Raw genomic sequence first — 14,108 nt, 5'->3', positions numbered from 1 at the left:
ATATATTTATGAGTGTATTTTTATTTGATGTTCATGTATTGCTAGATTTGTTTAATTGCTCTTTTCTGGAGGAAAATGATCATACTTAACGGCATTTCAGGGCGTAATGAGACAATAAATAAAAAAACGACATCTAGATTTGTCTTCTTAGGCTAAATAAGCCTAAATGTTGCAGTCGTGACTAATCGTCCCTTTGCACAACTACGGATAAATGTGTTGTCGTCTATGTGAGGGCAGCACACTGAACTAGCGGTTAGCACGTCTGCAACAGTTTTGTGGTTAAGGATTCAAATCTATGCATTTCCTTTTTTTCTTGAGTATTTCATATTACATCTAAAACTAGTCGAAAAATAGACCTGATGAAACTCTTTCTCTACTGTAGTACAGACCATTCAGTGTGGAAGCATAACGTCCTTACAGCTACTATTTTTCCCAGACATGTTTTTGGCTCATTTGCATAAAAAAAGTATTTTATTCATCATGTAGTTAAAAAAAACCTCAAGTTTCAGAAAAAAACCCAGTTATGTTGAAGAAGATAAGCAGGGAGTACGGTTTACTACGGTGTCAATTTAACTGCTTGATCGTAATCATGCATATGAACCTAAATAAACAAAAGAATTGAACCAAAGGAAAACATTACATAATACTTTATGAGTGGGTCTATAACATCCGGACTTTGAATTCAAGGGTTTTTTTCTTGTCGTTATCACATATTAGCCTGGATATCTGTATACTCAGTGAGAATGAATCCTGTTGGCTATCAAAGTCACTGACACACCCGAGAGATTTGAAAAAAAAAAAAAAAAAAAAAAAAATCTTGTTTGCAACCATCTACCCATAAGTGTCAAGCAGGTTTAAGAGTCAGAATCTCCCTTTTTCCGCATCCTTTTTTTTCTCTTTCGCTCTTCATCTCTCTCACACTCTCTATTCTCTCTCTCCATGTCCCTCTCTCTCCCTGTCACTTTCTCTCTGTCTCTCTCTATCACTCTCCTTTTGTCTGCCTTTCTCTCTCTTTCTGTCTTTTGCTCTCCCAGTCTGTTTCTCTCTCCGTCTCTTCCTTTCTCTCTTATTTTTCCTCTCTTTGTCTCTCACTTTCTCTGTCTCCCTTTCTCCCTGTCTTTCTCTTTCATTCTCTCTTTCTCTCTCTCTCTCTCCATTTCTCTCTTTCTCTTTCATCCTCTTGCTCTCTTTCCATCTCTCTCTTTGTCTGTAATGCTCTTTCTCTTTTATGTTTTCTCTCTTTTTTTGCTCTCTCTCTCTTACACACTTACTCTATCAATATTTTTATCATGTTTTTCCCCTGTCCCTCTCTTTCTCTCGGTCTCTTCCTTTCTCTCTTGTTTTTCCTCTTTTTCTCTCACTTTCTCTGTCTCCCTATCTCTCTGGCTTTCTCTCTCTACCATTTCTCTCTTACTCTTTCACTCTCTCTTGCTCTCTTTCAAACTCTCTTTGTCTGTAACGCTCTTTCTCTTGTATTCTCTCCCCCTCTTTTGTTCTCTCTCTCACACACTTTCTATAAATACTATACTTTCTATCAAAATTTTTATCGTGTTTTTTTCCCCTGTCCCTCTCTTCCTCTCTGTCTTTTCCCTTTTCTCTTATTTTTCCTCCTTTTCTCACACTTTCTCTGCTCCCTTTCTCTCTCTTCAATTGTCCGTTTCTCTTTCACCTTCTTGCTCTATTTTCGTCTCTCTTTGTCTGTCACGCTCTTTCTCTTTTATTCTCTCCCTCCCTCTTTTGCTATCTCTCTCTCTCACTTTCTCTCTCAATCTTTTTATCTCGTTTTTTCTCCCTGTACCTCTCTTCCCCCCCCCCTCTCTCTCTCTCTCTCTCTCACACAGACAGACACACACACACGCACACACACACACGCACGCGCATTTGGGGCGGCTCCTGACACACCTGCATTAGTTGCTAGGGAGGAGAACAATTCAGGTTCGAATAGTAACAAACAGCACACAAGTGTAAATGCAGGCACGACGGTTGACTGGTTTCTGTTGGAGCCCAGCCAGCTTTTTGACTTTTATGTGCGCGCTCCGACTTGCGCTAAAGGGTGTGTTTGCATCGGGAGAAGGTTGTAATGCATTTTTAATTGTTTCTCCACAGCAGCAACGTTCAAAATATGATAATAAAGAGTTTTGGATGCTAAAATCAAGATTAAAAGACTGCACAGAATGACATGTGTTGTACAGAACCGTTCCAATGCAAGGTACAGATAAGAAACTGACAGCATTTTTTATGTGAAACAAAGTCAAACTAAATCTCCTTTACGGTCCCCCAAACGTCCTAGAGAGGACGCTCGTGTGTAAGAAACATCCCTCCGTATTTTTCTCGCAAAACTAATTCAATTTCACGAAAACTCTTTGAGTCTCCAATTTCAATTTAACAATGAAATTTTGTAATTAGTACAAACCGCAAAATAAATCCAAATATTTGAAAATTAGTCGCATGAAATCTTCCACATGTAGGAGATTCTGTGTGTAGTGACAACTTTTGACCACAAGGGTGAAGCATTGCCGAACACAAACAGTTCATGCAAGTTAATAGCCGTCAAAAAGCATTATTAGATGTGGAATATTTAGTATTTTGGCAAATGTTTTGAGGCTACTCAATTGAAATCCCTGTTTTATTAAAATGGCTTTATTTCCATGATTTCCGAGTCTTACATTAATGCTTTAATCTCTTGACTACTATATGATATATTTATCTTGTATATAAATCAGATTCAACGAAAGCCCTAGCCGTAATTAACCACAAGTGTAGAATGTCCTTTTTATAGAAGATTACAAGCATAATGAGCTAAAACATTATGTGTTGGCAACATAGTGTGTAAAGCCACAAGCTATATGTCATAAAACGGAAAATATATGACATACTAAATTCAACTTGGATGAAAACCACCGACCCATTTAAGGGGCTGGCCTCATGTGCACTCTACTTATTTGGATGTGGTCGAAGCCAAACCTCAAATGAATTATGAACATAAACACTGGATGCATTGCTTCATTAATACACCGATCTTAGGGTTTTTCCAAACTTAACAGTAAAACTGTATGTGAGTTTGTATGATTTCTGAGATCAATACAATTAAACTGTCAGATCAAAATAATTTAAATAGTTTAGTTTTCTTGTTAGTAGAGTAAGGTTCTTCTTTTTTGCTTGTGAGACATCATGGCGCGTTAAACCATTGCCTAGCAATGTATATTTTTATGTTATGACACATATTTGTGTGATCCTTTGTTTCTCAGCAGAGTGCCAAACGAGAACAGGAAAACCAATTCATATCTATCAAAATATCAAATTCAATAACAGACACAATTCTCACATGTTTTTCTTTTTTCCCTATCATGCTGCATATTAGGGCGGCACGGCAGCTGGATGGTTTGCGCGCAGCCCCACAGTCCGGGGGTCCAGGGTTAAAGTCCAGCTACAGCATCCTCCCCGTGTGGAGTTTGCAGATTCTCCCCGTGCCTGCGTGGGTTTCCTCCGGGCTCTCTGGTATAAACATGCATTTCAGGTTATTTGGCCAGTCAAAACTGTCCCTAGATGTTAGTGAGCAAGTGAGTTAGTTGTCTCTCTCTGTGTGCCCTACAACTGCCTAGCAACCAGTTCAGGGTGTCCTTTGCTCACTGCTCGAAGATAGCTGGGATGGGCTCCAGCACCACCGGCGACCCTAATGAGAATAAGTAGTGCAGATAATTAATGGATGGATGTTGCATATTTGTCAAGTTGTAGCGAGCAGAGACGGGAGTCGTAGGCGGAGTGTCAAAAGAAGGTGCTAACGAAAGCTGCTTTAATGACATTTAAACTTGCAATCCCAAAACCTAAACAAGAGAGCGGCTCGAGCCGGCCAAATTAAGAGTCCCCCTAGGAACTCGCTAACTAAACAATGGTTCCGTGGGTGAATTATGTAAAACCCACTACACAAGCCCCCCCAGAATTCACCCTTAGTCAAAGTCTCTGTGCCTGGTTGGGACGCTGACCCAGCCACTGCGGGTACAAGGAGCTGGACCAGCGGGGGGGTGAGAGCTTGTGGACTCAGTTGGAGAGCCCACAGGTGCTGGGGGCGAAGGGTCAGAGTGGGTACCCACGGGGCCGGAGGGTCGTGTCGCAGGAGGACGGCCGCGCCGTGGGACTTGGGCCAGTTCCAATGGCTTCGACATATCCATGTGGGCAGGCTTAACCCTCTCCACGGAGACAGTCTCTGGCCTACCACCAATGTCCACGACCATGATCTTGTCACCATGCTGCAGGACCTTAAACGGTCCATCATAAGGAGGGCGCAATGGTCCGCGGTGGGCATCGTGGCGAATGAAAACAAAACCAGCCGAGCGCAGGTTGGAGGGAACCCGTGAAACTGGCCTGCCGTGTCGCGATGTGGGGATAGGCACAAACGCTCCTGCCGTGCCCTGCAAGATGGACTTCTCCCTGGATGCAGCCCAGGGTGTCGTTGGGTCTGGGATGAAATCACCTGGCACCCGCAGCACTCGACCGTAAACCAACTCAGCTGAAGAGCACTGAAGGTCCTCTTTGGGAGCGGTCCTCAGTCCCAGCATGACCCAGGGTAGCTTATCGACCCAGTCCCCATCGGTCAGGCTGGCGCGCAGGGCCGCTTTCATCGAGCGGTGGAACCGCTCGCACAACCCGTTAGCCTGGGGGTGGTAGGCAGTGGTGCGGTGAAGTTTGACTCCCAGGCTCTCGGCAACCGTGTTCCACACCTCGGAGGTGAACTGTGCGCCCCTGTCAGATGAGAGATCTGCAGGGGGTCCAAAACAGGCGACCCATGTGCCGATGAACGCCCGGGCCACATCGACAGCTGAGGTGGAAGTCAGCGGAACTGCTTCAGGCCAACGGGTCGTCCTGTCCACCATCGTCAGGAGGTAAGTGAAACCGTGTGAAGGGGGCAGTGGGCCCACCAGGTCAATGTTAACGTGGTCAAACTTCCGTTCGGGGATGGCGAATGGTACCAATGGGGCCTTGATGTGACGGTGCACTTTGGCGCGTTGACATGCCACGCATGAGTCGACCCAGTCCCGGACGTCCTTTCTCATCCCTTTCCACACAAACTTCTGGGCCACTAGCTTAATGGATGCTTTCCTGCCAGGATGAGACAGGCCGTGTATTGCCTCAAAAACAGCCCGACGCCAGCCAGCAGGGACAAGCGGCCTAGGCCAACCCATGGAGAGGTCACAACAAAGCTTGGCCCCTGAGTCTCCGACCGCAACCTCCTCCAGCCGCAAACCAGTGTCTGAGCTCTTGAGCGTTTGGCTGCCGTTATCAGAAGCCTGGTCCACACTCATACTGGAATAATCAAGCCCCAATTGCACAGCGCTGATGGTTGCTCTGGACAGGCAATCCGCAACCACGTTGGACTTCCCAGCAATGTGCCTGATGTCAGTCGTGTATTCCGATATGAATGACAGCTGGCGCTGCTGGCGGGCGGACCACGGTTCGGACGTCTTGGACATGGAGAACGTAAGAGGCTTATGATCAACAAAGACGATGAACTCACGGCCCTCCAAGATGAAACGGAAGTGGCGAATCGCCAACCAGATGGCAAGTAGTTCTCTGTCGAATGCACTGTATTTACGTTCTCTGGGGACCAGCTGGCGACTAAAAAAGGCGAGTGGCTGCCAAGCATTGTCAACCCACTGCTCGAACACGGCACCCACTGCTAGGTCTGATGCGTCTGTAGTCAGTGCGACTGGGGCTCCGGGGGCTGGGTGAGCCAGCATGGCTGCCTGGCACAGCGCGGTTTTTGTGTCCTCGAATGCCTTGGTCCTCTCAGCGGTCCATTCAACAGCTTGATTGGGTGACCTACCCTTGAGGGCCTCGTAGAGTGGGCGCATGACATCAGCGGCTCGGCGAATAAACCTATGGTAGAATGTCACCATGCCGAGAAACTCCCTGAGGCCCCGTGCTGTTGGCGGCTGAGGAAAGGTGGAGACGGCCTCTACCTTAGACGGTAGGGGGGAAGCCCCATCCTTGGTGATGAGATGCCCAAGGAAGTGGATGGAGGGTACGCCAAAAACACATTTCGCGGGATTTATAATCAGGCCATGCTGACTGAGCTTGGTGAAGAGGTCTCTGAGGTGCTCCAAGTGTTCCTCTTCTGAGGAGCTGGCAACAAGGACGTCGTCCAGGTAGACGAACACAAAAGGCATGTCCCTGAGCACTGAATCCATCAGCCTCTGGAAGGACTGAGCGGCATTTTTCAGTCCGAACGGCATCCTGAGAAATTCGAACAACCCAAATGGAGTTATCACGGCCGTCTTCGGTATATCTGAGGGATGCACTGGCAGTTGGTGGTATCCCCGCACTAGGTCCACCTTGGAAAAGAGAAGTTTGCCCGCCAGGTGTGCAGAGAAGTCTTGAATGTGCGGGACTGGGTAACGGTCGGGCGTGGTAGCCTCGTTAAGGCGGCGATAGTCCCCACATGGCTGAGAAGGTGGGCTTCGCCAGACTGGGGAACTCAGCGAGGAGCTGGTGGTAAATATCACCGTCCAAGAGAGAGCTCGACAGACCCTCAAAAATCCCTTTGTCGCGGAAACACGCGAGAGAGGAGAAATTCAATGCGTCAACGAGGCGGCCATTTTTCACATCGACGAGTAATCCATTGGCACACAGAAAATCTGCACCAAGAAGAGGAAAAGCAATATCCGGAGTGACAAAGTCCCATGTAAACTGCTGACCCCCAAATACACGTCCACTGTCCGTATCCCGTATGTGCGGATGGGGGTGTCATTGGCAGAAGTTAATGGAGGTCCATGTGTTCCCCCCCCCCCACATCGTCCACAGTGGCAGGGAGGACGCTCCTCTGGGCGCCGGTGTCACACAAGAACTTTTGGCCGGAGATGGCGTCCCGGGTGAACAGTAGCCGGTTTCTTGCGCCTGCACTCACGGCCGCTACAGAGTGCAGGCCTTGAAGTTTCCCGTCGCGTTAGAGGTGCAAGGGGAACAGCACTTCTTGGCCCTGGGCCCAAAACGTGCATGGTAGTAACACAGACCTGACACATTCTGATCGTCAGTGGCCGCGCGTGCCTTGCTGGCTGGGGGCGTCGCACTTGATGGTGTGTAGGTGCGTGTAGGGGCCAGCACCTCATGTGTGTATCTATGTGTGGCCAGGAAAAACCGGTCCGCTTCCTCTGCCAGTGCACGCGGATCTGTAATGGTTGTATTCGCAAGCGCCGTCTGGACATGCGGTGGCATGTGACGCAGAAAAAGTTCAGTGAAAAGAAAATTTGGCTCTTCGGTGCCAAGCAAGTTTAACATCATTTCCATGTGATCCGATGGCTTACTGTCTCCTAAGCCCTGAATAGCAAGGAGGCGTCGAGCACGCTCAGAACGCGACAGTTCAAAGATTCTGAGGAGATATGCCTTCAGTCCCTTATATTTATCCAGTTCAGGAGGGGATGTGATGAAACTCACCGCTCTGGCTGCAGTTGAGCTCCCCAGAGCAGACACCACGTGGTAATAGCGAGAGTCATCATCAGTGATTCGGCGCAGGGCGAATTGAGCCTCTGCTTGTGCGAACCATGTTAACGCCGATGACTCCCAGAACTCGGGGAGCTTGAGAACGGGCGCGTATGCCATGTCGGTATGCTCAGTATTATGCACAGCCTCGGAAACTTCCACGAGACTAATGTCGGGGTCACCAATGTAGCGAGCAGAGACGGGAGTCGTAGGCGGAGTGTCAAAAGAAGGTGCCAACGAAAGCTGCTTTAATGACATTTAAACTTGCAATCCCAAAACCAAAACAAGAGAGCGGCTCGAGCCGGCCGAATTAAGAGTCCCCCTAGGAACTCGCTAACTAAACAATGGTTCCGTGGGTGAATTATGTAAAACCCACTACAAAGTCATGTTTACAGACGGTGCCCGACCTACGACCGAGTCAGGTTCCAGACAATCGTTCGTAAGTTGAATTTGTTCGTAAGTTGCTTCAGTACTATGTTTTGTAAGGAATGTTTGTTTAAGGTTTGCATACGTATGTTTAAGGCTTGTATAAGAAACCTGTATTGTTTTGTACTAAAAAAAATCATCTTTTCATAAAATAATATTCTCTATAAAGATAAATAAAGTTAAGTGTAACTTACTTTTGGGACTTGAGCTTCAAGAGGTCCACCTTTGTGGTAAAAAGTGGCCAAAAAAGCATTCCGACCATGTTCTCAACTGCATCAAGTTTCTTATTTCTCTTTCGTTTCAAAAGAAACAGCTCGCCCCTTCTTTACACTTTACACCAACCATATAGAATGGATGCACGACATATTCAACAATAAAAATGTCAAAGTTCTTAGCGCGCTAGCGATACAGTACACGTTGTTATGATTACACACAAACTAAGAAATAGAAGCCAGATTTCTTCATCGGTGTGGATGCTGGGTGACCTCTCACACCACTACGTGGCGGAAAGAAACACTACAGTAATGTCCTCTACTCGGAAAAAGGTGCGCACAATACAAAATCTAACTCACAGCAATGTCCAGATATTTTTCGACATCACGGAAAAAATTATCGTATTTGCTGTTTTGTGTAAGTCGAATGGTCGTAAGTAAGGGAGCGTCTGTATTTGTATAGCCCTTAATCTTGTTCGGGCTATTGCTTTCACGAGCAACAGAACTGGTAACACACCAACAATAAACAATTTAATTAAACTAGAAATGGTTTTTTTAGAATACATGTATAGTACAATAAGAAAAAAGATAATACTTCAATAATACTTCCCCCAATGCAGTATTTGTATTTGTTATACAAAAATTCTTGCCACAAAGCTGAGTGAAGAAATAAATAAGAAAATACAGTTGGCAATCATGCATCGTTACCCAATGCTAAATCTATTGCACTCTGGTCATAATGGAAGGGATATTAGCACTTTTAAAGCCCCTTCTCAAGGTTACTTATTTTCCTCATGCTGAGGTTTTTGAGTTTTTCCTTGCCCGCATGTTGGTTTAAGATCAGTGGATGTGTAACTGTAACGTGTGCAGTCTTTTGAGACATTTTGTGATAAAGGGCTATACAAACAACTTTGATTTGACTTGACCGACTGGTGAGTTTAAACTTTCTATTAAGGGAGCAAAATGACGTAAATTACCTCAAAACATGGTATCAGAGGACAAGTTTATGTAAGATTCCTGTTTATGTCCCATAACTCATGTTTCCGAGCAGTAAAGTCAGTGTATGCAGGAAACAGCTCACCAAGGAAATCACCCTATATAAGAACTGCAAAACAAATTAATTTGAGATTGTATTTCCCCTTCATACGCCATCCTCGTGTTGCCAGGCAGGATTTAAACTGAACCTAATGCTCGGTGCGCAGAGAAGTTGTCTTTGTGGCAGGAAAGACACATTTTCAGAAGTTGGCAAAAGAAGAGGGAATACAAAATTAAAAGGAAAAAGTGCAGAAAAATTAAACAAATGCACACTCAATTGCATTCAAAACTATGATATCCAGGAGTCAGTGCATACCGTCAACAACTAAAAGTAAATAATTAACAATGCGATGAGATCAAATTTTCTGGTATGCTTTTCCAGATATTTTACATATTACACACATTACAACATGTTATCTTCAAATACATCTGTAGCATCCAAGGTCTTCAAAAGGTTTGACACACATCAAGCAGGTGTTGCTTTGAAAATATGGGCTTGACTGACCGAATCGCAAAATTGACAGCAAACGGATGCATGCATCCATCATCCGATTGTTTTTACTTGACGAAATGTTTCATTATTTGGGCTCCAACAAACTTTGGTAATTGGTATATATTTTTTGATTAATCAGTACTCTAAAACAGAATTCCTTCAATAATTGTATAATGAGGGGCCATGCGGTGACTGGTTAGCATGTCTGCCTCGCAGTTCAGTGTTTATTACTAGCTACTGACCTCCCTGTGCGGAGTTTGCATGTTCTTCCCATGCCTGCGTGGGTTTTCTCCGGGCACTCCAGTTTCCTCCCACATTACTAAAGCATGGCAGATTTATTGGTGCCTAGAAATTGTCCTTATGAAACGGTGTATATCTCTGAGTACTGTGTGATTAGGCGGCAACCACTCCAGGGTGTCCCTTGCCCATTGGCTGTCGGCTGAGGATAAATGGTTTGGAAAATGAATGATAAATAAATTATTACTGCATTGGTGGAAACATTTGTTGGCCTGGAGAGGGATGGGCGCCACCTGGCTGTACTTGCCCAAGACACATCACAGGAAATGGTGCCCCCACCACTCTAGTGGTTAAGGAATCAACTAACCAATCACATGAGGTTCGGAGTTGGGATACATGCAAAAAATGATCATTCTCAAAAGTAAAAGAAATAAAAGACTGGTAAAGGAATTGAATTGCTAGCATGAATGTTGAAACTTTTACCTAGTAAATATATAGACACATAGATGAGTAAATAAAGAAAAGCAATAAATATATAATTACATAGATAAATACATACATACATTGTGGGTTGATTAATATTATAGATTGATTGGATCCCTTAACCACTAGTATCATATCGGCACCATTTCCTGTGGTGTGTCTTGGGAAATTAAAGCCTTGTGGCACCCATTCCTACCCAGGCCAACATATGGTTCCACACAAAACTGGGCACCTTTTACGCGATAGACGAATCTTCTAATCTTCTTAATTGTGGTTAAAGACTTTGTTCTGACATTTGCAAAAAGTTTAATTTTGATCCAAATTTCAATATAGAAAGTCTTTGGCAAAGGAAATCAATAAGAAGGGTCAATATTTCCTTTTGGGAATTTGACATTTTCAGTATCCATAATCTGATAAACGATGAATCGACCATTTGAACAGTAGACAACACATTTGATAATCCACATGGGTCAGAATCATGGACCACAGGCCAAATGTGTTCCGCCATATTATTTTACGTGGAATGCGAGACAATGCTGAGAAGAGCACAAGAGGAAAATGACCTGCAGGTTTAAATATGTCCACTTGATATCGCCAAAGACAGGCGCCACTCGCAAAGCACCCACTTTATTGTATTTATTGACCAACCACAGAACATTAAGGAAACTCATTCCACATGGCCCCCGAGCTCAAACGCATTTAAAACCACAGTGAAAATCAATGAGTTGATAATAGACGAGTTGTAGCATTTATAGTAGTGATACACCTTTAAAATTAGGGGTTGGCGGATTGATCCAAATATCAATAGTAACTACTTGGATCAGATCAATAATATTATCTTGGAATTAATACTCCACTCCTCCACCAATTTCCTCAAAGGGCCACTTCTATTTGCAGAAAGCGCAGTCCTCCACTCTCTCACCCAGCCCCCTCAGCCACTCTCAAAGTTTATGCCTGAGAGTGTAATTGACAGGCACACTTTCAACACCTCTCCATACCTAGAGTACTGTTGCATTTGGCCTTCCAGGCAGAAGTAGGGGCAGAACCTACACACGCACCCCTATGAGAATTTAATATGACAAAAACAAACAGTTGCGTCCTCATTGGTGCTTTGATGACCCATGCGGTTAAGGGATGTGTTGTAAAGTAGTCCGCTACTGTGGCAAATCGACATAGACACACACAAAAAAAATCACCTTATAGAGACCTACGAGCCAAAAACCTAAATTTAAATATGTTACTGTTCCTGAACACAAACCTCCTACATTCAATTCCACAATGGCAACAGAGCCGAAAGGCCTTGTTCATTACATTGCATTTCTTTTGGCTTTGGCTCACTTGACTTTTGCTCAGTAACAGTTTTTGGAGTCAAATGTTTTTAAAATTGTATTTTTCACACTAATTGCACTTTCTAACTTGATTTTCAAAATATTATGAATCGGAAGGCAAAGTTGACATAGTTATATTTGTATTTTTGTTACATTGCTGCTTTTTATTTGATTTCCTTGTCTTTTGTTCTGAAACAGTTGTAATAGAAATATTTCTATGTTTTAAATACTCTTAGATACTTTGTGTGTAATATCCATCCATCCATGATCTGCACCGCATATCCTCAGTAGGGTCGCGGGGGTGCTGGAGCCCATCCCAGCTATTGTCGGGCAGTGGTCACCCTGAACTGGTTGCCAGCCAGTCACAAGGCACACAAAGACAGACAACTCACTCACTCATTCATTCACACCTTGGGACAATAAAAACCGGCCAATTAACCTGACATGCATGTTTTTTGTAATGCGGGGCGAAACCGGAATGCCCGGAGGAAACCCACTCAAGCATGGGGAGAACATGTAAACTCCACATGGGAAGGCTAGTAGCCAAATTCGATCCCATGACCTCAGCCGCTGTGCTGCCTTGTGTGTAAAATATGACCACTAAATGGCACTGGATTGTCTAAAACCAGTACCAACAGCACAGTGTAGCAGCAAGATGGCAGAAAACATAGCAGCCCTAACGACCCTCAATCATGTGCAACACAAGGGTTCACAGTCTCTTGGTTTATTGCCTGCATTCAGTAAACAAAAAAATACAAAAGTCAGGGCATCTGTGCACGACTGCAATCATCTTCAGCACGAGGTTATTGACCTGAAGGTTTGGCAAGCGCAGAAGCCCATAAAGTGCCAAACGAAAAAGACAGTCGCACACGTCCATGGCTTAACAAATGAATGCGGTACCAGAATTTAAACAGTAATGCAACAAAAACACAGATTTTGTGAGAATTAAAAAAACAACAACCTCAAAACAATCAAATGTCAACTCTGTTACACCAGTCTGTAAAAGAAATACGTATTTCTCGACCCATGATTTTTTTTTAAATAAAATTCACATTGGTATGAAAGTTTACGTATTTTTGCCCAATATTTAAAATACTGTTTTTTTACTGAATAAAAGTTCGTGTATCACAAGAATGCATTAAGACTTGTGACAACTTTAACTTTAAAGGGTCGGTGTGTAATACTTAATGATTAAGTATTACACACCGACCCTTTAAAGTTAAACAATTTTGGTGCCTAAAATCGTTGTGCTGGGTTTAAATACATATAAATTAACTTAAGGGGCGGTGGCATTTATTCACTGATCATGACATTTCCAAGCTAAAAGTAGCAATATTTGATCCGTATCCATAGTTCCCTGTATTTAGTTGTATCGGACCGATACCGAAATTCCGACATCGCCGACCCCTGCTCCCACTTACAATAACCTATACTTAACAAAATACATATGTAGTGGACTTTTCCCCCGTTTGACCTAAAAGAGGAAAAATCCATTTGTATGGCTCACTGAGAGCATTTCAGTGATTGAAAGAGGAGGACGTCCCTGGTTCGCTGCCATGTTGGGTGAGTCCGCCCCCACGCGCGTTTCGTGCACAGGTGTGCGAAGAGTCTCTCACTTCCGGGTACTGTCCCGCCTTGGCCACCGGCACGATGGGCAGGACGTCTTGGATGAAGGTCGTTAAATAGTTGGCAGCAGATGAAAACGTGTATCCTGACAACAGAGGAGTCTCCATTCCTTCCGCTCCGCTCAGTGTGGCTCCCCCACCGGAGCTAAGCGCGTTGACGCATTGTGGAGTCGACAGGGTGGAGGGAGAGAAGAGGGAGGAGGAGACAGCGGAGGAGGAGGTGGTGTTGGTAGTGGCGGTTGTTGGAGGGGGCGCCCGCTGCAACCCCTCCTTCCCCAACACAACCGAGGAGGCATCTACCGGCGGAAGTGCGATGGCCGACACCGACGACCATCCACCCGAGAACGGCTTCGTGCCCCCCGAAGGCACGTCGTCGACGCCGGGTCCGCTGATGCGCATCGACGGCTCTGTCCTGCCTTTCCTCGGCGGCTTCGGGAAGTACCAGAAACAGCTGATCCTGCTCACATGGATCCCGGCGCTCTTCATCGGATTCAGTCAATATTCCGACAATTTCCTGCTCGCCCAGCCGAACAACACATGCGTCCATCCCTTGGCGAACGCCACTTCTTCTACCACCGCCGCAACAACCGACAATGACAGGACCTGGGCCCGCTCCTGGACGTCGGGTGGCCCCCAGAACGCCAGCGGGTGGGCTCCTGGCGTCCGCAACGACACGGGAGACACACAGTGTATGTGCAATGCGTGGACCTTTGAGATGCACACCGGACTTGTGCAGAACGTTGTCACTAAGGTAAGCTGTTCTCCTTCATTTATTCCAAGGAGGGGGGATCCCGAT

At 45.2% G+C, this 14,108-nt stretch overlaps 1 protein-coding gene across 1 annotated transcript in view; it reads left to right on the top strand.

Moving 5' to 3' along the window:
• The first annotated feature begins 13,262 nt into the window (after nucleotides 1–13,262).
• The window catches only part of slc22a23a (solute carrier family 22 member 23a), a 52,231-nt gene continuing 51,385 nt past the window's right edge, over nucleotides 13,263–14,108 (top strand). The window contains exon 1 of the mRNA XM_088338408.1: nucleotides 13,263–14,063. Within this exon, the coding sequence (XP_088194534.1) occupies nucleotides 13,626–14,063 (438 nt within the window). The 5' untranslated portion in view covers nucleotides 13,263–13,625. The remainder of the gene's footprint in view (nucleotides 14,064–14,108) is intronic.

This window comes from Urocampus carinirostris, chromosome 1 (genome assembly GCF_059441175.1).
Source record: "Urocampus carinirostris isolate Australia breed hairy pipefish chromosome 1, RoL_Ucar_1.0, whole genome shotgun sequence".
Taxonomy (NCBI): domain Eukaryota; kingdom Metazoa; phylum Chordata; class Actinopteri; order Syngnathiformes; family Syngnathidae; genus Urocampus; species Urocampus carinirostris.
The sequence above is the reverse complement of the archived record's forward strand: the minus strand, read 5'-3'. Positions and strand labels throughout refer to the sequence as shown.